This window comes from Erinaceus europaeus, chromosome 7 (genome assembly GCF_950295315.1).
Source record: "Erinaceus europaeus chromosome 7, mEriEur2.1, whole genome shotgun sequence".
Taxonomy (NCBI): domain Eukaryota; kingdom Metazoa; phylum Chordata; class Mammalia; order Eulipotyphla; family Erinaceidae; genus Erinaceus; species Erinaceus europaeus.
In genome coordinates, this window is record NC_080168.1 from 80,273,267 (window position 1) to 80,298,874 (window position 25,608).

General features: G+C 37.0%; 1 protein-coding gene across 3 annotated transcripts in view; it reads left to right on the forward strand.

Moving 5' to 3' along the window:
- RB1 (RB transcriptional corepressor 1) overlaps nt 1-25,608 on the forward strand; it is a 182,463-nt gene that overhangs the window by 132,096 nt on the left and 24,759 nt on the right. For all 3 annotated transcript variants that reach the window (XM_060194840.1, XM_060194842.1, XM_060194841.1), the window contains one exon: nt 24,336-24,454. In XM_060194840.1, the coding sequence (XP_060050823.1) occupies nt 24,336-24,454 (119 nt within the window). The remainder of the gene's footprint in view (nt 1-24,335; nt 24,455-25,608) is intronic.

The following is a 25,608-nucleotide window of genomic DNA, read 5'->3' on the forward strand; positions in this document are numbered from 1 at the left end:
GTGAAGTAGGTCTGCTGGTGTCTTTCTCTCCCTGTCTCTGTCTACCCCTCCTCTCTCCATTTCTCTCTGTCCTAGCCAACAACAATGACATCAGTAATAACTACAATAAAAAACAGCAAGGGCAACAAAAGGGAATAAATAAATTAAAAAAAAAATTCTTTATCATAAGCATGACCCCTTTTAACCAGTTAACACCCATTGTCTTCTGGTATCATGAATTTGATCTCAGTCTAAAAGATCATTTTTGTTATATTTATTTGTTGATAGTTCATTTGTTTCTTTCTTTGTTTCTCTCTACACATGTAAGGGAAATCATGATGTTTCTCCATCTGTCTCTTTCATTAAGCCTAACACCCTCTAGGTCCATCCATATTATTGAATGGCAGGATTTTTTTACAGTTGGCTATTATTCCATGATGTCTGTATGCTATGAAATATACATACAGACATAAATTATATACATTTCACATTTGTCCAGTTAGCTACAAGTGGACATTGAGGTTGATTCCAGCTTCTGACAATTGTTCTTAGTACTGTGATGAGCATGGTGTTGCATGTATCTTTTTGAATGTCCAGAAGTGGGATCACTGAGTCATATGTGATTTCTATTTTTAATTTTTTTAAAAAATAAATTTATTTATTCCATTTGTTGCCCTTGTTGTTTTATTATTGTAGTTATTATTGTTATTATTGATGTTGTTGTTGGATAGGACAGAAATGGAGAGAGGAGGGGAAGACAGAGGGGGAGAGAAAGATAGACACCTGCAGACCTGCTTCACCGCCTGTGAAGCGACTCCCTTGCAGGTGGAGAGCCAGGGGCTTGAACCAGGATCCTTATGCTGGTTCTTGTGCTTTGCGCCACCTGCGCTTAACCCTCTGTGCTACCGCCTGACTCCCCTATTTTTAATTTTTAATGAAAATGTATTCATTAGTGGGGGAAAGAGGGGAAGAAAAAGAACCAGAGCATCATTCTGGCACATGCAGTGTCAGGGATGAAACTCAGGACCTCATACTTGAGAATTCAGCACACCTGCTACATCTCCTCCTAGGCCTATACTTAAAAGAACAAAACAAGGGAGTTGGGCTGTAGCGCAGCAGGTTAAGCACAGGTGGCAAAAGTACAAGAACCAGCGTAAGGATCCTGGTTTGAGCCCCAAGCTCAAACCTGCAATAGAGTCACTTCACATGTGGTGAAGCAGGTCTGCAGGTGTCTATCTTTCTATCCCTCTCTCTGTCTTCCCCTCTTCTCTCCATTTCTCTCTGTCCTATGCAAAAACAACATCAATAATGACTACAACAATGAAACAGCAAGAGCAACAAAATGAATAAATAAATATTTTTAAATCACTTTTTTATTTTAGAGATTTAATAATGATTAACAAGTCAATGACTGCCACCTCTCCAGATTCAAAGGAGGTCTCGAATCTTTACATCAGGCTCAACCTGATGCTGTTGACTGGCTACGGAAGAAGGGCAAACGCTAGAAGAAGAAGAACAAGATTGTAGGATAAGAGGGGTACAGTTCCACATAGTTCCCACCACCAGAGTTCCATATCCCATCCCCTCCATTGAAATTTCCATATTCTTTATCCCTCTTTGGGTATGGGCCAAAATTCTTTATGAGGTGCAGAGGGTGGGATGTCTGACTTCTGGAATTGCTTTCCCACTGAACATGGATGTAGGCAGGTTGGTCCATCCCCCAACCAACAAATTTTTTATTAATTAGATAAATACAGAGAGAAATAAATTGATAGAGAAAGGAGAGGAAGAGAGAGCGAGAGATACCTGCAGCGCTGCTTCACTTCTCATGAAACTTCCCCCTACAGGTGGGAACCATGGCTTGAATCTGTGTCCTTACACATTGTACCATGTGTGCTCCTGGGCCACAAAATTTTATTTTTAAAGAATATCCATACTGATATCCATAATGGTTGTGCTGCTTTATATTCTAGTTTACATCCCCACCAACAATGTCCAGCAATTGTTTATCTTTTGGAGACCAGCCATTCTCAGGTGTAACCTGTTATCTTACTGTTTTGATTTGCATTTATTTCCCTAATAAGAAGAAATGATATACAACTTTTCAGTTGCCTGTTGACCTCCTGTATGTCATTGGAGAAATTTCTGTTCAGATCCTATGTCATTATTTTTCAGTCAGCTTGTTTTATTGTTGAAGTTTATGAGGTCTTGGGGGCCAGGCTGTGGCACATGTGGTTTAGTGCACATATATTATCAAGCACAAGGACCTGGGTTGGAGCTCCCACTCTTAACCTGTAGGGAGTCTGCTTCATGAGCAGTAAAGCAGGTCTGCACATGTCTCTCTTTCTCTCTATCTACTAATCCTCTCTCAGTTTCTCTCTGTCTTGTCTAATAAAAAAGAAAGGAAAAAAATGACCACCAGGAGCGGTGGATTTGTATGTAGTGCCTGCACAGAGCCCCAGCCATCACCCTGGTGGCAATAAAAAAAATTAAAAGTTTATGAGTTATTATATTTTTTAATTATTAACTCCTTGACAAATGTATAATGTACATATAACTTCTAGTCAGTACTACTATTTTTTGCCTCCAGGATTATTACTGGGGCTCGGTGCCTGCACTACGAATCCACTGCTCCTGAAGGCCATTTTTTTCTAATTTTTGTTGCCCTTTTTATTATTATTATCATTAGTGCTGTTGAAGGAAACTTTAGTGCTGTGGTTTCCTTCATGTTCTACTTCTCTGTCTTTTTCTAGAAGAGAGCAAGAAAAAGTTTAGATTTCCTGAGATTAAAAGCTGTGCCTCACTACTAAATATCTAGCTTAATTCCTTGTACATGTTTGCCAAATACAAATCCGTAAGTATAAGAAAAACTGTGGGGCCAGGCAGTGATGCACCTGGTCAGGTGTATACATTCCAGTGTGCAGGGACCCAGGTTCAAGTGCCTGGTCCCCACCTGTTCGGGGGAAAGCTTCATGAGTGGTGAAGCATGGCTGCAGGTGTTTCTCTGCCTCTTTCCCTATCTCTGTCCTCCTTCCCCTCAAAATTTCTCTCCTCTATCCAATAATAAATAAAAATACAGGTAGATAGATAGGTTAGATAGAGGAAAAAAAAGAAAAACTGCAATTATAGCTGTGGAGATGCAAAATCATTTTCACATATAATAAGTCTTGGAGGTCACAAATTCAATCTCTGGCATAAACTAAAGCTGTGCATTGTTCTGGTAACAAACAAGCACACACTGGATTATGATCCAGAATCCTAGTTTTTTGACTTCTGATAAAGTTTTATATCAATTACCATTAACTTTTTATTCAACTACCACCATATTGAGTAGCCTCTCCTATATAAAGACACATGTTTTTGAAACATTAAATTAAACAATTAGCAGAAATTTGGCTTCGTTTCCTGGAAGATTCCATTCTTTTGTAGATTAAAATAGTACTAGAACTATATTTAATTCTGTTTACTGATGTATTTATTTCTTACTCTTATCCAGACTTCATAGGGGGAGATTGACCAAGACCTTTTTGAAATCAGAGGCCCATGAATGTACACCTAAAAAAAATCCTAGTCCTATTCCAAGTCTGAATTTTCTGTTTGGAAACTGTAAGCATAATAGGAAAATATCAGTCCAAAACATGCTTGTGCCACCATGTTAATCACAGCACTAAATACAATAGCCAGGAGAGGAAACACCCTCAGTGTTCATCTACATGATGTTGAGTGCATACACACACATGCACACGATGGAATACTAGTCAGCTATTAAAAAAGATGAAATCCTGCCATTTCAACAACATGGATGGACCTAGAGGACATTGATCTTAGTGAAATAAGTGAAACAGAGAAAGAAAAACCATATTTATAGTAATAATTAGTTGGGACTACTAGCTCAATTTACTTCAGTTTACCTTTTTAATGGATGTTACATATCTATAATACATTGTGTAAGTTTAATCTAGTCAACACATTTAAAAAAATTATCTATTTATTTACTAATAAAAGAAAACCAGAACATCATTTTGGCATATGAAATGCCAGGGATTGAATTTGGAACCTCACGCTTGAGAGTCTAACACTTTATCCACCGTGCTACCTCCCAGGCCTCGGTCAGCTCAGTTTTAAGAACAGTGCATAGAATCCTATTTGGGATAATAAATGAAAAAAAAAAAAAAAGCAATCTTCTACCTTACAACAAGACTCTCTTTAGAAAATAGTAATTATTGGGAGTCGGGCGGTAGCACAGCGGTTTAAGCACATGTGGCACAAAGCTCAGGGACCAGCGTTAGGATCCGGGTTCAAGCTCCCCTCACCCCACCTGCAGGGGAGTTGCTTCACAGGTGGTAAAGCAGGTATACAGGTGTCTATCTTTCTCTCCCCCCCCTCTCTTCCCCTCCTCTCTCCATTTCTCTCTGTCCTATCCAACAACGACAACATCAACAACAATAACTACAACAGTAAATAACAAGGACAACAAAAGAGAATAAGTAATTTTAAAAAGACACTGCTGAGCAGTGTTCTGGCCTCTGTATCTCTCTCATTAAAATAAATAAATAAATGAATAAATAAATATTTAAAAAAGAAAATAGTAATTATTTCATGTAAGAGGGAGAGACAAAACCAAAACACAGCTCTATACATGCACTAGGGAGGCACATACCTGGACCTTATGTATACAGGTTCTTCCTTCTATACACAGTTACCATGTGGGCTACACACATATACACACACATGCATACATGCACATTTTAAATTCAAATAAAAAGTTTTAAAGTTTTCATTTGTCTCATTTTTAAACGTATGAGAGAGATAGTGGTACTATTTAACTCTGGGAGTGGAACCTGCAACTCTATGTATTATGTTAAAATGATTTTTCTGTTTATCTGTCTATTAACTTATACCATCTCACCAAAAATACAATTTCTATATTGCTAGGAATCAAGAAAATGTAGCACAACAAAATTAAGTTTAGAACAACAATAAATAGTATTGAACACCCTAAGAATAAATGTAGTGAAGTACAGGATCCAGATGAAAACAGAAGACCCCAGATTAAAAAAAAAATTTTTTTATCTTTATTTATTTGTTGGATAGAGACAATCAGAAGTTGAGAGGGAAGGGGGTGATAGAGATGGAGAGAGACAGAGAGACACCCACAGCCCTGCTTCACCACTTGTGAAGCTTTCCCTCTGCAGGTAGAGCCCAGGGGCTCAAACCTGGGTCCTTGCACACTGTAATGTGCACTCAGTCAGGTGTGCCACCACTTGGCCTCAACCCCAAATTTTAATGAAGGTCATGAAAGAACTCGATTATGTGACATGTAATTTTCTTGATACAAATCTAGAAATTAAACTCCATTCCAGTAAAACTACAATGAAATTTCCTTTAGGAATATATATTTTGTACTGAAAAATCTACTACATTTTATTGTTTATATTTTTTCTAAGCAATTTCGTATTCAAGCAAATTTTTCTTCCTGTATTTTTTCCTACTAGCTTTTCCTATTTCCTCACATCCTCAAAGAAAGCAGATTATTGTCAATTTTTTTTCCTAATCTTCCCTGGTTTCTGTCCTTTGCACTGAATACTGCATATTTCAGAGTGTTGCTGTGGTTTTTCTCAATAAATGAAAAATTAAATCTTTCATAAATAAGCAGGTTAAAATTTAAATGTGGTATCTTATCTTATTTTTCTAGCTATGAGTGAAATTTAGTGTAGTAATAGACTCCAAATCCCGAAGGAATTAGGGTTGATTATAAGTTAGTGCTTCAAAATCAGTGAAAAAGGAATATGGACAACTCAATAAATATTAATGATTCATCAGGGTAACAGTTTGGGGAAAAGGGGGGGACTTTAGCTTACTGTTTATATCAAAATTAATTCCATCTAGATCAAGAATTTAAATGTAAAACATTACTTCTTAAAAATAAAGACTGAAAAATTTCTGGGAAACACTTAAAATTGGGGTTCTAAAATTTTTCCAAGTATTATCTGAAGTCTATAGTTTAAAGAAAAAAAAAGTACATTTGACTAAATACTTTCTAGAAACATGATAAACGAAGTAGGAAGAAAATGCCAATCTGTCATATTATGCTTTATATAATAACTAAATCTTCTTCTTTTAGAAATTTGTTAGAATAAAAATAGCAATAATTAACAACTCATTCCAAAAATATGGGCAAAGAATCTGAACAAGGGTGTAACCCCCCCAAACTTTAAAATGACTGTCAGTTTTAGATGCCCATGTTAATGTTGATATTTCTATAGACTTTGGACTTCAAAATAAAAATGACTATTTATTTGATTATATTACCTTTTTCCTCTTTATAATGAAAGATTTAAAAATTGAATTCTAAAAACACTATTACAAGTACAGTTAAAGACAAAGGTGTTTGAGCATTTATGTAGATGTTTTCCTCTTAACCCAACTGGAATTTAAAGAGAAAAGCTCTTTAACACATACTAATACTCAGGGCTTACAGAAGAATGAATATTTTAGTTACTAGTAATTCATTTTCAGAGCAAAATTTCTCAGGTTATTTCTTTCATTAGTTTGCTGATATGATTATTTTGAACAACTGATGTAACATTCTTAAAAAAGAGTTTTCTATCAATACCAGATGTTATCAGTGCCATCTCAGAAAGGTTAGAAACAAAAGACCGGAAGGATTGACTCTACCCTTTAAAAACCCAGTCTTTTGTTGTTTTCAGTTTAACAAAAGTAGACTTATTTAAGCCTGGCCCCTTCTTCCCAGCCCCCACTCCCCCCAAAAAAGGCTGCTGGATTGTAGTCCTGGCTATGCTGATGGGAAATAGACTAGGCACATAAAAATTGTTTTCCTAGTTATAGTATCTTTATCTCTGTGTATGCTGATATTTGTTTATTCAGTAGCAAGTATCTACTGAGTGCTCCTATTTGCTAAGCACTCTCATAGGTGCTGGAAATGTAGCAGTACATTAAAAAAAACCCTGGATTTTTTGTTTCATTTGAAAAATATAATCAGTAAATAAACATTTATTCATTTGATCTTATTTTGATAAGTTCTATAAAGAAATATGTGCTTAGGAGGGAAAAGGTGTTTTATAAAGGAAATTCTAGAAAACGACAAAGACGAAGTGAAGGAAAAATTTGTGGATATCTCACGGAATTTGCCTTTAACAGGCCAATGGTTTTTAAAATATTTATTTAATTAGTTTAATAAGTGAGGGAGGCACAAGTCCACTGCTCTTAGCCTTTGTGATTCCTGGAACTGGATCCTGAGCTTTAACCTTGCTCCACCTGTCTTTGATGAACAGTTTTTACAGATGCCTTCCCCATGCATTTCTTGTCTTACATAACCTCACTCATCAGGTCTTCAAGATTTTCTTGGCACTTGGAGATTCCTAAGTAGTGTTTCAATTTGGTAAGATTTTACATGTCTGCATCTGATTTTTGTTTGACCTGACACCTTGTAAAATGGGAATTTGTTTTGTTTTATTTTGTTTGTAGCTATTTTAGGTCTTGTTCTTCAAGCCAAACAGTTCTGGGAGAGTACCTGCCTTTCATTAAAAGGAGCCCCAGGTCAATAATTCCATTTCATGTCAGACTCTAGTCTGCTTCTTTGTGCAGTTATTAGATGTTTTTTGATGCTTTAGCTAGCACCCTATTACCTCAAAAACTGAGTTTGCTTCTCCTAAGTTCATTTTCCTTAATAACTGTAGCATTTGACAGTCTGTGTCAACAAACTTCCTTGACATCTGCTAATTATTTATGCTATATATGCTAGAATGAACATCTCATTAATATTAAAAGATGTCATTTTTTTCTCCGTTATAGTATGGTATCATCATATTGGATCCAATTTCAGATTCTTTTCACTGTGTCTGTCTTTCACAGAGTAAATTTTTGGCCTCTTGTGCTTTGACACATAACTATAAACTAGACTGTGATGCATTTTCTCTGACCCAACTCCATTACTTTCTAAGCATGTATGATTTTATTTCATTTTTTTCTAGGAATATACTTTAAATTTTTTGGGGAGGGAGGTTAATGGTTTATAGTACAGTTATTGGCATGTGGGCACAATTTTACATCTCACCATGATAGGTGTCTGCACAACACTCCCTCACTTCCAACTTTGGACCATCATCAGGTACCAGGGCCTGAAAACCTACTCTGCTACATCCACCCTATCTCTATCCTCCTCCCCCTGAATCCTTTGCTTTGGTGCAGTATACCTAGCCAGTGCAAGTTTTACTTTGTGTTTCCCCTTTTTGTTTTTAAGTTCTGCCCATGAGTGAGATCACACCATATTCATCTTTCCCTTTCTGGCTTATCTCACTTAACATGATTCCTTCAAGCTTCATCAAGAGGTGGTGAAGAAGGTCACTTCATCATTTTTAACAGCTGAGATATGACTAGGACTTCTAAAAAGCAATAATAAGATATAAAACATTAGAAGGGAAAAAGACAATGCCATTGTACTGCTGTTATGACTTAACTATAATTTTTTGACTGTGTAATGTTTTATGTTTAATTAAAGTTGTGTTTTGGGCTTTTTGCTTTGTTTTTTGTTTTTATAATCAGTATTGCTCAGCTCTGGCTATTGATAGTGCTGGGGAGTCTAACATAATTTTTAATGCAAATCTTATGTGCCCATAGGTTTATGGTTTGGTGTTTTTGTTTGTTTGTACCAGTCTTTGGTCAGAAGCAATAAATTCTTATCTAAGATGTATGTATATTCTCTGAAGGAGAGGGTTGAAATTCTGCTGCCTTGCTTTGTAATAGGAAGCCCCCCCCCCCCAGGAAATTTCTCAGAATAGTATATGTACTGAAGATGATTCTGGGGAAAAAATTTTGTCCAGAGAATTTCTGCCGCAAAATTAGCCTTAAATAAATATGTTATAGAATGTATATTGTGTTTAAACTATTTAGATTTACTAGTTGAAAACTGAAATGCTCTGATAAGAACATGATACATACTTGATAAAACTGTTTTGCTGCTGCTGAAAATGTAGTTTTCCCCTTTGGTAGATATCCTCTATATTTAAAATGATGTCTTTTGGAAATTTTTCTGGTAAATTAGAGAAATACATAGTTTGATTAACTCTGATTGGTTTCATATACTACCCTTGAATTTTTTTTCCTTTGAAAAAGATTTAATACTTTTTTTAAAAATTGTGTTATCTATTTTGGATAGAGACAGAGAAATTGAGAGGGGAGGGAGAGATACAAATGGAGAGAGTGACACCTGCAGCACTGCTTCACCACTTGTGAAGCTTCCTCCCTGGAAGTGTGAACTTGAGACTTGAACCCAGATCCTTTCACATTGTAATATGTGTTCTCAACTAGGTATGCCACTGCCCATTCCCTCCATGGTTTGTTTATTTATCATAAAGGGGGTGGGGGAGAACCTGGGCATCCTTCTGGCACATGCAGTGCTAGGTATCAAAGTTAAGACTAATGCTTGAGAGCCCAGCATTTTATCTAATGTGCCACCTCCTGAGACCACTTCAGTTAGTTTCTTTTTGAGGAGTCTGTCTTTAAACTTTCATCTTTATTACCTCAATATTTTTTTCTTAGTTCAACAACTGTGTTCCTTATCTCTGATTTCTGTTATAACTTTGCTTTTATTTTCTCCTACTTTGTTGAAGTTTTCTTGTATTGAACATATTGTTCCAGTGACCAAAGCTTTGATGACCCTATAGCTCTGTTAAACTTGAAGTTTTCTTAAAACTGTTGTACTATACAATAGTGTGGGTAATTTTTCTCTCTCTTTTCATCGTATTTGATGCTCCTTGAGGACCTGGGTCTGGGAGTGTGTGTTTGAATCCGAATATTGGTTGGAAGTTCAAGATTATAAGTGCTCAGTAGTCACTGGGTTGGCATGCATGGTTTCAGGTCTAGTACACAACTAGAACATCAATCAGATGAAGGCTGTGCTGCTAAAGCTGTGGGACTCTTGGTCTGGCAAGGTATGAGCCAGGAATCCCATACTCCCAGGAATCTCCCCACCCCTATCCCCAATTACCACTGCCCTTTTTTAACTTCAAGTTATTCAGTCATTTTGGCACCATTTGTTGTAAAAGTCATTTCTTTTTTCCCTCATTGATTTGCTTTTGCACCTTGACCAAAAATGAGCACAATATAGAAGGTATAAATAAAATTAGGATTTAATCTAATTTTGTCACTAATTGCATGAAATATAAATGGTCTAAGCACCTATTTAAAAACATTGTCAAGTGGACCTACCCTATGATTCTTCAATTACTCTCCTGGGGATATATCCTAAGGAACCAAACATAAAAAAGATCTGTGTATACCTGTGTTCATAGCAGCACAATTTGTAATAGCCAAAACCTGAAAGCAACCCAGGTGCCCAACAACAGATGAGTGGCTGAGAAAGTTGTGGTTTATATACACAATGGAATACTACTCAGCTATTAAAAATGGTGAATTCACCTTCTTTACCCCATCTTGGATGGTACTTGAAAAAAATAATGTTAAGTGAGATAAGTCAGAAGCAAAAGGAGGAATATGGGATGATTTCACTCATAAACAGAACTTGAAAAAACTGTGTGGTCTGGGAGGTGGTGCACTGGATAAAGCATTGGATTCTCAACCCTGAAGTCCGGAGTTCAGTCTCCAGCAGCACATGTACCAGAGTGATGCCTGGTTCTTTCTCTCCTCCTATCTCTCTCATGAATAAATAAATAAATAAATACTTTATAAAAAAAGAGAACTTGAAAAACAGGATTAGAAGGGAAAGTGCTAAGCAGAAGTTGGACTGGAGTTGGTGTACTGCACCAAAGTTAAAGACGCAGGGGATGGAGAGGGTTTAGGTCTTGGAGCATGATGGCAGAGGAGGACCTAGTGGTTATGTGGAAATGTTATACATGTACAAACTACTGTATTTTACTGTCAACTGTAAACCATTAATCCCCCAAAAACGAAATTAAAAAATATATTGTCATATTGAGTTCTTAAAAATAAGCAATGCAATGCTATATATATATATATATATATATATATATATATATATATTCCCTTTTTTTTTCTGTCATGCCCCAAACATGTGATTTCACCATTCTCAGGCCAATGTTTTATTTAATATATATAGAGATAAGAGAGAGACTGCGAGGGAGAGACACAAAAGTATCATTCCACCATCTGTAGATCTCCCCCCAGTGCCTAGTGCTTCCATGTGTTGCAGGGATTTGAACCTGGAACCCTGCTCATGATAAGGTGTACATTTTTTTTTTGTGGTCCATTAGCTTATGTTACTGTTTTCTTTTTTCTTTTTTTATTGGGGGATTAATGTTTTACAGTCGACAGTAAATACAATAGTTTGTACATGCATAACATTTCTCATTTTTCCACACAACAATACAACTCCCACTAGGTCCTCTGCCATCCTGTTCCAGGACTTGAACTCCAGAGTTGAACTTTGTTGCAGTACACCAACTCCAGTCCAAGTTCTGCTTAGTGTTTTCTCTTCTGATCTTGTTTTTAAACTTCTGCCTGTGAAAGGTGTACATTCTACTAGGTGAGCTTCCTCTCAGTCCAGAAACCAATTTTAAGCATAAATCAGTAACTGTGTTTTTAAAATAACAACAACAAAAAAACATGGACCAGAAAATTAAGTGCATAGATAATTGTGGATAATTCTAAAATTTATATTGTGGACAGTCAGGTGGTTGATAACAAAATTAGCCAATGAGGATAAGTAGGCTTCATAATTGGTTTTAAGGGAATGGTTTCATACTAATGTTTGAATATGCGATTATTTGAGATATTTGTCACATGTCTATCTGGAGACTTGCATTATCTAGTTGGAAAGAGGGAATTTGAATCTTGAAAAAGCAGCTATCATAGAAATAGAGATTTAGGGGTAGGAGTAGATAGCATAATGGTTATGCAAAAAGACTTTCTTGCCTGAGGCTCCAAAGTCTCAGATTGAAGTCCCCACACCACCAAATAAGCCAGAGCTGAGTAGTGCTTTGGTAAAAAAAAAAAAGTATATGTATGTATATATATATATATATATATATATATATATATATAGAGAGAGAGAGAGAGAGAGAGAGGGGTATTTAGGAGTAATATTAATATAAGTAAAACCACAACAAAGACTTACTCTGGGTTAATAGCACTGGGTTAAGTGCAGATAGTGTGAAGCAATGATCCTGGTTAGAATCCCTGGCTTCCCACCTGCAGTGTGTATGTGTGGGGTGGTCTCTTCACAAGCAGTGAAGCAGGTCTTCTGGTGTCTGTCTTTCCCTTCCCCTCTCTGTCTTCCCCTGCTCTTTCAGTTTCTGTTTGTCCTATCCAACAAGAAAAATGAAAAAAAAAAAAAGACTTCATTTGTATGTATGTATTTAAGTGGATCTTGAAGAATCTCCGTATTAAAAAACTAGTAATAGATAATGGAAAAGAACTGTTAGGAAGGTCAAGACCTGCTCCTATATTTCTATTTTCTATTTTTATTTACTTTTTCTAGGCAAAATGGTCTCAGAATAGCTTGACTTAGGATGGTGTATCTATAAGTAGGTTTAGTAATACTAAGAGGTCCAGACAAGAATTCTTGTCTCTTACTGTTCATATTGTCAATTTTCTATTAGCACAAGAGAGTTACTGAATTCATCAAAATCTCTTTTTGAAACACTTTAACTTGATACCTAGTAAGTTCTTTATTCTCTGGAAAAGTTTATTTCTTTAGAAAAAAAATGCTTTTTCTGAAAAGTTATAGATTTATAACATTGACTTTTTCTGTACTCAGTGGAATTTATTTTAATCTTGCTAACAGAGTCTGGTTTCCCTCAAAATTAAATAGCAAAACAAAATGAAGTGTAGCTGAGAGAATGGTTATGCTCACTGTTAATTTAAGTAGATAAATAATGACATGAGGCAGCTTGCCTGAGTGTACAGACACACACAACCACCTGTCCTCTGAAGTGGGTATAGAAATAATGCTACAGATATAAGCACATAATTTTAGAAAATTACATGGTCCATTAATTGTCCTTTTAGTTAAATTTTTAAATTTTTTTTTGTATTTGAAAACAGCCCATTGTTTTTATAAGGAACTATCTCAGAATTAGCAATGTGAAACAAAATACATTTACTAATACAATTTCTGATTGTCAGGAATCTTGAGAATGGCTAAGCAGTGTGATTTTGGCTTTGGTTGTCTCTTGCTAGTTGTCAGCTAAGCCTATAATAAGTTTAAGAATTTGCAAGTCCCACAATGACCTTGGGTCCATACTCCCAGAAGGTTAAAGAAAAGGAAAGCTATCAGGGAAGGGGATGGGATACGGAGTTCTGGTGGTGGGAATTGTGTGGAGTTGTACCCCCTTTTTTTTTTTCCCTCCAGGGTTATTGCTGGGCTCAGTGCCTGCACCATGAATCCACCGCTCCTGGAGGCCGTTTTTTCCCCCTTTTGTTGCCCTTGTTGTAGTCTCATTGTGGTTATTATTATTGCCATTGTTGATGTTGTTCGTTGTTGGATAGGACAGAGAGAAATGGAGAGAGGAGGGGAAGACAGAGAGGGGGAGAGAAAGATAGACACCTGCAGACCTGCTTCACCGCCTGTGAAGCGACTCCCCTGCAGGTGGGGAGCCGGGGGCTCGAACCGGATTCCTTACCCTTTGCACCATATGCGCTTAACCACTGTGCCACCGCCTAACCCCCGGAGTTGTACCCCTTTTATCCTATGGTTTTGTCAATGTTTACTTTTTATAAATAAAATTAAAAAAGAATTTGCCAGGTGTTAGAGAATCCGCTCCTAAGTTCTCTGGCCTGGTTGTTGGGAGACCTCACTTCTTCCCTGTTGTACACCAAACTTTTCATTTGTTTGCCACTTATATTTCTCTGTGCTTCTCACTACATAGCAGCTGCTTTCCTTTGGAGCCAGAGTTCCTAGAGATTGACTAAAATGGAAGATACAGATTGTCTGTAAGCTTATCTCAGATGTTGCTTACCATCAATCTGTCTGTTCCATTGACCACACACACGAATCCTGGTAAACTGTAGACAAAATCTGTACAAGGGTGTAAATACCCATCTATTATTGGGTGGTCTTGGAGATAGGCTGCCACAGTTGGTATTTAGTGCCAGTGTGCTAGTTCAAAGTATATCATATGCATTTTCTTCTTTGTGCTTTATGATATTTAACATATATATATAAATTTTTTTTTTTCCTCCCAGAGCACTGCTCAGCTCTGGTTTATGGTGGGGTGTGTATGGGGGTGGGGGGTTGAACCTGGGATCTTGGAGCCTTAGGAATTAGAGTCTGTTTGCATAACCATTATGTTATCTCCCTCACTGTATTTAACTTGTAACTACAAAAAACATTTTTTTTTTTGACATCCATTATGGACTAGGCCTGTAATTTTAAGAATTTTCAGAATGTCCCTGTTGGACCCTGTTAACTACTTAAAATCGTCCAATGAGTTTATCTCTTGATATTTCTTTGCAGTGCCATCTATGTTTTAAGTTTATGAAACTAATCATTGCTATGTGAAGGGCTAATGTACCTGGTGCTGTTTTAAATACTTTACAAACATTCATTCTTTCTCCTCTCTCCCTCCCTTTCCCTTTCCCTTTCCCTTTCCCTCCCCCCCCCACCCCCTCAGTCAGAGCTCTACTCTGGTTTATAGTGGTACCAGGGACTGAATCTGGTACCTCAGAATCTTAGGTATGAAAGTCTTTTGTGTAGCCATTTACTCTATTCCAGGTCTTTATCATTTACTTGTCATATCAACCCTATATGATAGTATTATTTTCTTCACTTTATAACTGAGCTATGTGAAGTTTCTCTAGGGCCATATATTCCCTCCTCTTGAATCTGAGGTATCTATTCTTCTTTCTGCTTGAAAAAATAGATAACTTGGGGGTCAGGTGGTAGCACAGCGGGTTAAGCGCACATGGTGTGAAGGCCAAGGACCAGCAGAAGGTTCCCAGTTTGAGCCCCTGGCATCCCACCTGCAGGGGAATCACTTCACAGGGGGTGAAGCAGGTTTGCAGGTGTCTCTCTTTCTCTCCCCCCTCTGTCTTCCCCATCTCTCTCCATTTCTCTGTCCTATCCAATGACGACGACATCAACAACAATAAAACAACAAGGGCAACAAAAGGGAAAATAAGGAAAACAAAAAAAGAAACAATAGGATGCTCTGTATCTCCCCACCCCACCACTATCTTGTATTAAGAAATAAATTAAATATTAAAATAAATAGATAACTTCACTTCAGGAATGACAGCTTTTAGGAATTTTCCCTTATACACCATTTGTACTAAATGTCTTATAATGTTTGTAGTATACTGTGCATCCTTTTTTAAAAAAAAAATTATCAGGGTGGGGAAGATAGCATAATAATAGAATTTATCACTATTTTTTTAAATTTACTTATCTTTTTCTAACATCAGACAAGAAACTGTAGCAGAGGGTTAAGTACAAGAGATCTAAAGTTTAAAAGTTTGAGCCTGTGGCCAGGTGATAATGCACCTGGTTGAGTTCACATGCTACAAATGCACAGTGATCCAAGTTCAAGCTCATAGGAGCTCACAGCTTTAGGAGCTGTGAAGAAGTGCTATAGGTGTTTCTCCTTCTCTCACCCTCTTTAAGTTCCCATTCCCTCTTAATTTCCCTCTATCTCTATCCAATAAATAAAGTTTAAAGTTTAGGGCCAAATCTAGCGTCTACCACTTATTAATTGTAACTTTGGGCAGTTAACTTGTAGTCTTAACTTATAAAATAATATAAAAATTATGCCTTCTTTCAAGTTCATTGTGAGTACTTGATATCATGTTTGCATTTAATAGTTTTCTATAAATTCTACAAGGGTAGGATTGTTGAATGCTTATTCTGTAGAGCTTGGCAAATCTTTGTATAGCTTATTTAATTTAACTCTCATAACAACTTAGTGGTAGGTGCTATCTTTCATGTTATGTTATCTTAGAGTTTCCAGTGCCTGTCACAGAGTGTGAATATTTTTTTAAATATCTAAGTGTATAAATGCAAGATGAATTGGTTGGAGTAGAGCTAATGGTAGGAGAGGACAACATGGAAATGGTTAGAATCATGACAGTAGGAAAAAAGAATGAAAGAGAGTATGAGCAAATGAAGATGACTTACATAATAGTAGTAACTAATAGCACATGCTGTAGAAACAAGTAGACATGGATTGAATCCCTTCTTGTCTCTTGCTATAGAAATTCTGGTTCTGTGTGTGTTTTAAAGAATGGTACATGTGTCACCTAAGTTTTTTATTATATTTATTTATTGGATTAAGGCAGCCAGAAATTGAGAGGAAGGGGGAGATAGAGAGAGACAGAAATACAGAGACACCTGTAGCACTGCTTCACCGCTTGTGTAGCTTTCCCCTTGCAGGTGGGGACCAGGGAATTGAACCCTGCTGTAACACGTGTGCTCAACCAGGTGCACCACCACCTGGCCCCAACTGTATTATAAACCATTACCCACCTGCTCTCAATAAAGTGTTAGGAAGAAAACAGTGCTACATGGAGGACATTTCTTAAGTTCTACCTTTAGGTTCTTTATTTGTAAAATGAGGTCAATTAAAGTATAACTTTTATAGATTTTTCAGAGGATTAAATGAGATAATGTAAACGAAAAACTTAACATAAAACCTGTTATACGTAGTAGATACTCAATGAGCACTAAAACTATGGTTAAGTGAGAGAATCATATGCCAGAATATGGTGGTAAATCAAAAAGGTTATAAAATACGTGATGATAATTTTGAATCATTGTTCTCAAAGTTAATCATGATATAAAGACAACATTATTCTTCTTCACTTTATATTATTGTCACTTTACAGTAGCCGGCAAGGAATTTTTGCATGGGGTCTGACATAAAATATAAAATTCTCATAAACTAAAGTTAATAAAATATTTCTAATACTCTGTTTTCATACCCTACTACCACTTAAGGTCAAGTGAAGTGAAAATGAGAACTGAAAGAAAAGCCTTCTGCCCATGCTTGACTATCTTATAATTTAGGGAATTTTTGAGTTCACAATAGAGACTATTCTTTTTTTTTAATTTATTTATAAAAAGGAAACATTCACAAAACCATAGGATAAGAGGGGTACAACTTCTTACAATTCCTACAACTAGACCTCCATATCCCATGCCCTCCCATGATAGTTTTCCTATTCTTTAACCCTCTGGGAGTATGGATCCAAGATCATGACATCATCTCCCCAGACATTAACTTGGATCTACCTGTATATCAGATTTCAGGCTCAGGCAAAAAAAACAAACTAACAACAAAAAAAAAACTAGTATAGCTACAGGCCCTTTGAAATATAACTAAAATATGCCTACTAGCTGTCTACAAAATAGAGACTATTCTTTTTGTTACAAATGACTGGATTCAGATTTGCTGAGCTTATAGTACCAAATTGAATGACTTAGCCTAACCTAGATGCCCCAGGCTTAGTCCCTAGTGCTGTTTTATATCAGAGCTAACTATGCTCTGGGCCTCTTTCTCTGTGTCCCTTCTCTCTCATAATAAGTAAATTATTAAAAAATATATATATATATATATATAGAATTTGGTTGAAAGAATGCCTTTAAGACCCTACAAGGCAAGATAAAATATATTACAACAGTATTGTTAAAAAATTACATTCAGTCAGATTTCAGAAATATACATAAGAATTACAAGAAAATACAATTAGTGATAAAGACTATAGATACAGTAATTAGATATTACATAATTACTGTGTTGTTAGAAAAGTCATGATGCATTTCTGCATAGAAAAACAGGTCATGACCCAACAGCCCAAAATATATCATAAATAATAACAGGCATCTTTACACCTGCCTATATATTTATATCTATGTCTTACTCATATAGACATACATATCAGGGAAAAGAGACTGAGATGAGTTGGGAGGAAGCATGCATTAATTGGTAAATTATGAAATTCTAGGAACTCAAAGTAAATTCACCTAGAAGTAAAAGCAGCATAGCGTAAGTGAAATTCCTCAGTAATGTTGGCTTGAATTTCTGCAAATGTTTCATTTTCTTTAAAATGGTATAGTATCTATTCATGAAGTAATTTTGACATAAAAGTTTGACACTGGGTAAGTTAAACCTACCAATTATTTGTTTATTTGAAGTAATATATGTGGATAAAGTATATTATTTAGATTCCTATACAAAAAAACTGGTGGCTAGGATTATCTTGTCTAGAGGTCCTGGGTAAAAAGCAGGAATTATTTGAGGGAAATGACATTGAATGAGATCACTTACTTATAGGTTGTACTTTTTTTTCTTTATAAGTCCTAGCCATTAGCATTTTAAATATTAATTTGGTGATTTTTCACTTTAGCAGTACATACTAGTTTAGTCCTAAACTTTGAAATTTAGTCCCTTCTTTTTTCTAGTATTGTAATCACCTCATCCTTTAGAATTTTCAAAATATTCCAGATTTTCACCATATTCTGGTAATTTTAGTTTCCTTTCATATATATTCTTAACCCGTTCCTCTTTTAATTTTCTCTTCTCACGATAGTAGTTCCCATTATAGAATTAATTACTTTCCAAAGCTCTGAATTTTTATTACTTTTCAAATATTCACTGTAGGTAATTTTTTGTCATATCCTTTCCATTAAAATCTTTCTGGCAAAACGGAATAAGTCTGTTACTCTGATGGTTTGATCTTTGAATTAAAGAGTTTTTCAGGTTATTGCTACAAGAGTTATGGCAATGCCTTTATTATACTAGAAAGGAGAATGCCATTTTTAAAAAATTATTTATTTATTTAATAGGTTAGTAGGAATATAGATTAACATAGTTCCCACCAACATAGATCTATGTCCCTATGCCTACCCCCCTTACAAATGAGCTTAAAATTTCTCCTTCCCACCCACCCCCAGAGTCTTTTACTTTCATGCAACACTCCAAATCCAGTCCATGTTCTGCTTTGCATTTCTTCTCTTGACTTCTGTTTATGAACGGGATCATCCCATACTCATCTTTCTCTTTCTGACTTACCTCATGTAACATAATTTCTTTAAGCTTCATACAAGATAGATCAAAGAAGGTGGATTTATTATTATTAATAACTGAGTGGTATTATATTATATTATATTATATTATATTATATTATATTATATTATATTATATTATATTATATTATATTATATTATATTATATTATATATCACAGTTTTCTCAGCCATTAATCTGTTGTTGGACCCCAGGTTGTTTTTTGGCTATTACAAATTGTGCTAGCTACTATGAACATACACACATATCTTTTTGGGTGAGTGTGTTTGACTCCTTAGGATATATCCCTAGGAGATAAATTGCTGGGCTGTAAGAAAGTCCCATTTCTAGCCTTCTTAGAGTCCTCCAGACTGCTCTCCTCTCCACAGGAGTTGAATTAGTTTACATTCCCACCAGCAATGCATTGGCAGAAGGCTTTTCTTTCAGTGCCATTCTTGAATATATTTGATTTGACCATTGAAGATACAGTTTTGATGAGAGTAGACCTTTGAGTCCTTAACACTTAATTTAGAAAATGGAATTGGGGGCTGGGTGGTGCCCATGGACCAGCGTAAGGATCCCAGTTCAAGCCCCCGGCTCCTCACCTGCAGGGATTGCCGCTTTGTGGGTGGTGAAGTAGGTCTGCAGGTGTCTGTCTTTCTCTCCTCTTTGTCTTCCCTTCCTCTCTCCTGTCTCAGTTTCTCTGTGTCCTATCTGACAACAATAACATGAGCAACCAAAAAACAAAAAAAGGCAAGGATGGCCTCCAGGAGCAGTGGATTCCTAGTGCAGGCACTGAGCCCCAGTAACAACCCTGAAGGAAAAAAATAAAAAGGAATTGAGGGCTGGGGGAGATACAATAATGGCTATACAAAAGATTTTTATGCCTAAGGCTTCAAAGGCCTAGGCTTAACCTCCAGCACCACAAAAAGCCAGAGCTGAGCTGTGCTCTGGTCTCTCTGTTTCCCTTTCTTCCTCCCTTCCTCTCTCCATTTGTCTCTTTTTTAATTTGTGTCTCTTTCATTATATAAGTAGTAAAATAAAATATTTTTTAAAGTTTTAATCGAATTGAATTTTTGTCTTCTTTGGAGTTACTTAGCCAGAGCAAATATGTCAAAGATATGCAAATGAGTTTCAATGTTTTCAAATTCTTAAATACATCTTATTTCAATCTATATTTTAGTAAAGATATCATTGTTTTGAAAGACTTAAAAGTGATTAAAAGATAGAGTTTTTTTCTTAACCACTTTCTGGGGGTATAGAGGTTTATAGTGTAGTTATTGTTGCATGGGTACAACTTCTCATCTCACTGTGATAGGCTATTTAATATTTACATCAATGACCTCCCAGAAACTTCTTCAAGGAAGTTCATCTATGCCGATGACATCTGCTATGCAACTCAGGCATCCAAGTTCGACATCCTCGAGGAAACACTCACGAAAGACATGTCTCTGATATCTGATTACTGTAAAAAATGGCGACTAATCTCCCTAGCACTGCAAAAACGGTATCATCTGTTTTCCATCTACACCATGCCTCGGCCTCGCGTGAGCTGAATGTGCAGCTTGGCAATACGAGAATCCGGCATGAAGCCCAGCCAGTCTATCTTGGCATTACTCTCGATCGCACTCTGTCATTTCACAAACATCTCATCAAAACTGCAGCAAAGGTGGGCGCGAGGAATAACATCATTGCAAGACTGGCCAGCTCCTCATGGGGCGCGAGCGCTTCCACACTACGATCATCATCTCTGGCATTATGCTATTCCACTGCAGAATACTGTGCCCCAGTATGGTTCCGTAGCCCCCATGCCCACTTGGTCGATTCCAAATTATATTCCTCCATGAGGATAATTTCTGGAACCATCCGTTCCACCCCGGTTCCATGGCTGCCAGTTCTTAGCAACATCGCCCCTCCAGATATTCGTCGGGATGCGGCATCATCTAAGTTCATTTCCCACGTCTACGCTCGACCAGACCTGCCAATATACGTGGATATCTTCGCCCACCCTGTCCAACGCTTGACGTCTCGTCACCCAATCTGGTCCCCTACGCCTACACTGAACTTCTCTGTTCCAGACTCTTGGAAACAGAGTTGGCAGTCAGCTGAGGTAAAGAACAAACACCTCATCACAGACTCCTGCAAGCGTCAACCCGGCTTTGACCTAGCACGTTATGATTGGGCCCTCCTCAATCGCTATGGAACAGGCCATGGCCGGTGCGCCTCTATGTTCCATCGCTGGGGAGCCAGAGATGACCCGAACTGCCCCTGTGGCTACAGACAGACTATGACCCACATAGTCAATGACTGCCACCTCTCCAGATTCAAAGGAGGTCTCGAAACTTTACATCAGGCTCAACCTGACGCTGTTGACTGGCTACGGAAGAAGGGCAAACGCTGGAAGAAGAAGACTGTGATAGGTGTCAGCAGAACAGTTTCTCTCCCGACCTAGATCCTAGATCCTTTTACACCTATGCACCAGGACCCCAATGCTCCTCCAGCCCATCCATTTCTCTCTTTCCCCATATCCCTTTGTTTTAGTGCAATATACTGTGTCCAGTCCATTTAAATTTAACTTTTAATGAAAACATGGTTAGAGTTTCTGGCTTCCTTTACCTGTATTCTTAAATGTGATTAGCTAGCCTCTTGAAGCAGTGCCTCAAACTCTTCAACATTATTCAGTATGGTTATAGTAAAAATTGTCTGACTCTATCAAATGAGTCATAGTTTATCACTATAATTTTCAGTATTTTCTATGCCAGATAGTTACCCTGAAAGGAAAAACATTTTATATAAACATTCATTGTTAGGTAAATTTGTAGCTAAGCAAACTCTTTCAGAAATCTAGTTAAATGGTACTGAGTTTTTTTCTTCTAAATATGTCATTATCAAGAATATCTGGGGGCCTGGTAGTGTGGCACACCTGGTTGAGAACACATGTTACCATGTGCAAAGATCCAGGTTCAAGCCTCTGGGCTCCATCTACAGGGGAAAGCTTTATAAAGGGTGAAGTAGTGCTACAGTTGTCTCTTTCTCTCTTCCTCTCTATCTCCCCCTCTCCCTCTCAATTTCTCTCTGTGTCTATCCAAAATAAATAAATTAAATGATGAGTACTAACGTACTAACCATTACTAGCCATGGAAAATTAGTCTCTACTTTTTAATACTATTAATTATTATACTGAGAAATTAATAAAATGTCTAGCACAGTCATAATGGATAAAAGTTGATATTGTGGAGCCTAGCTATGTAAGTTCAAATCTTTGTTTTGCCAACTTTTAGCATCCCCTCTCCCACCTGTTATATGGAGATAATATGTCTTTATCATGGGGTTTTGTGAGAATTAAATGTACATATGTATTTAGCACTCACTAAATGGAAGTATTGCTATTAATAACAAGCTTTAATATAGTTTTTTTTTTTCCCTTCAGTAAATCCTTTAGCTAAGGAGTGAAAACAACAGTTAAAGTTATAAAGGCCTGGGGGCCAGGTGGTAGCATAGCAAATTAAGTGCATATGGCACGAAGTGCAAGGACCAGTGTAAGAATCCCAGTTGGAGCCCCCGCCTCCCCACCTGGGGGGTGGGGTCACTTCACAAGCAGTGAAGCAGGTCTGCAGGTGTCTTTCTTTACTCCTCTCTGTCTTCCCCCTCCTCTCTCTATCCTAACAGCAACAATAACAGCAACAACAATAACAACAACAAAATAGAAAAATGGCCTCCAGGAACAGTGAAGTTGTAGTGCAGGCACTGAGCCCCAGCAATAATCCTGGAGGCAAAAGAAAAAAAAAAGTTTACAAAGGGCTTTTAATTATAAAGTTATAAATGGGTACCAGTGATACTTCAGTGTGTTAGAGCACCAGCTTGTATGTCTGAGGCCTCAAAAGATGCAAGTCCAATCTCTGGCACCACCTTAGTTTTTATTAGTGATAATATTAGTGTATTTTGAAAATTTTATTATTAGTGATTTAACAGTGATTCTTTTGTCATGTCCATGCTTATGCGAGTATTTCTGGGTTTTCTATTCTATTCTGTTTCATTGGTCTGAGTGCCTATTTTTGTACCATTATCACATTGAATCACTTTTCAGAATAGCTGAACATCAGAGGAGAGTGTGATACTTCTGTTTTTCTTTCTTTCTTTTTTTTTTTTGCCTCCAGGGTTATCTCTGGGGTTCGGTGCCTGTACTACGAATCCACTATTCTGGAGGCCATTTTTCCCCGTTTTGTTACCCTTGTTGTCATTATTGTCATTAATGTTGTTGTTGTTGTTGTTGGATAGGACAGAGAGAAATCCAGAAAGGAGGGGAGACAGAGAGGTGGAGAGAAAGATAGACACTTGCAGACCTGCTTCACTGCCTGTGACGTGATCCCCTTGTAGGTGGGGAGCCGCAGGCTGGATCCAGGATCCTTGCACTGGTCCTTGTGTTCTGCACCATGTGTGCTTAACCTGCTGTGCTACCTCCCAACCCCCATACCTCTGTTTTTCTAATTTTCTTTCATTTCTCTTTATAATCTTTTGTGGTTTCATGCAAATTTATGATTGTTTAGTTTTCTTGAAAGATATCATTGGAATTTTCGCTAGTTATTTAATCTATAGATTACTGTAGGTAAGATCACCATTTAAAAAAATATTTTATTTATTTATTTATTCCCTTTTGTTGCACTTGTTTTATTGTTGTAGTTATTATTGTTGTTGTTTTTGATGTTGTTGTTGGATAGGACAAAGAGAAATGAAGAGCGGAGGGGGAAGACAGAGCAGTGGAGAGGAAGATAGACACCTGCAGACCTGCTTCACCGCTTGTGAAGTTACTCCCCTGCAGGTGGGGAGCCAGAGCTCGAACAGGGATCCTTAAGTTGGTCCCTGCGCTTTGCGCCAATTGCGCTTAACCCGCTGCACTACAGCCCGACAGCCAAGATCACCATTTTAATAATATATATTATTTTGAACTATGAGGCATGGGCCATCCTTCCATTTCTTTGTATCTGTCTCTGTTTCTTTTAACAACAGTGTATTTTCATTGTTGAGCTCTTTCACCCCTTTTTTGACTTTATCCAAACCTTTTTTTTTTTCAGTTTAATTGTGAATGGTATTTCTGTACACAAATGATAAGTCAAAAGAAACATAAGTGAAGGAAGAAATCCCATTTATGTCTAATACATGCATATTGATTTTGTTTCTTGCTGAATTGATTGATAGTTTCTAGGTGAATAATGATCTCATTCTGATTTCTACATTGCTTTGTCATTTGTGACTAAATCATACTGCTCAGCCTGTCAAACAATTTTATTTGAAATTTACATGAGAAAATAATACTTACTGGTGTTTTAAGACCATCTTTTTTTTTTTTTTTTTTACATAGGATTCACCCTTGTTTGATCTTATTAAACAAGCAAAAGATCGAGAAGGACCAGTTGATCATCTTGAATCTGCTTGCACTCTCAACATTCCTTTCCAGAATAATCACACTGCAGCAGATATGTAAGTAGAATGAATGCATATGATACGTCACCTATCCATTCAACTTGTCCATACATTTTTAACTTTAATGATAGTATAAGATACTACATAGGGTCTATAGGGAATAAAATTTTGAATAAGACATTGTTCTTGTTCCAATAACTCAGAATTTAAGATCTATGAGCCCAGTAAAGGTCCTATAAAGTGGTACAGAATCCTATTGAAACCACTCGGAATTGGTCTCATGAGGGTTGTTTTTTAGGCAGAGATGGCAAGTTAGACTTTAAAGGTAAAATACTGTTTCATCTTGGAAACTGCAGAAGATAGGATGGAGGAGACAGTAATAACATACCAAGAGTCAAAAGCGACATGAATTCCCAAACAGTACAGCTAGAAAAGAAAGAAAGAAATATTGTTCAAGGGGCACATTAGGAGTGATTCACAGAATAGACATATTCTGTGACTAATGTGGGCTATGAAACTGAAATGATCCATCAGTGCATTATGATAATAGTGGAAGAAGAAAGCAGGAACTGGCATTAGTTGAGGCTTCACTTTATGCCTAACATAAATACTGCTGTCAGCCACAGACATCTATCAGCTAGGAATTAGAGAAATAAGGTAACTTATTAGAAGTCAGTATAAACCATGCCCAAATAATTTGATCTTTCTAGACCCTATTTTTTTTTCGTGGGTTCACGGCTCTAATCCTTGGCTGCAAGGAGAAGATTCACAAGCATTGGCATAGGGCTGCAGGTCTCTCTTTCTGTCTCACACCATTTTTTTAAGGGAAAAAATAACTACAGTGGTTATTTTTGGTAAAGCCACTGTGCAGACATCAAACCCCAGAAATAGTGCTAGTGGCAGAAATAAAACCAAAGCTGTGTTTTTAAACATTATAGCTAGAGATCTGGGCAGTGATGCACATGTTACCAACCACAAGGACCCAGATTCGAGCCCCCCATGTCCCACTTGCAGGGTGTCCACTTCAGTAGAGATGAAGCAGATCTGCAGCTGTGTCTCTCTCTCTCTATCTCCCCATCCTCTCTCAAATTCTCTGGCCTATTTAATAAAAAAAATTAAAGTATTCTAGTTATACTGCTTTCATAGAAATGTGCTTAGTGTTATGTGTTTTAGTTCCATGTAAACATTGATAGTGTAGTATTCTATGATTA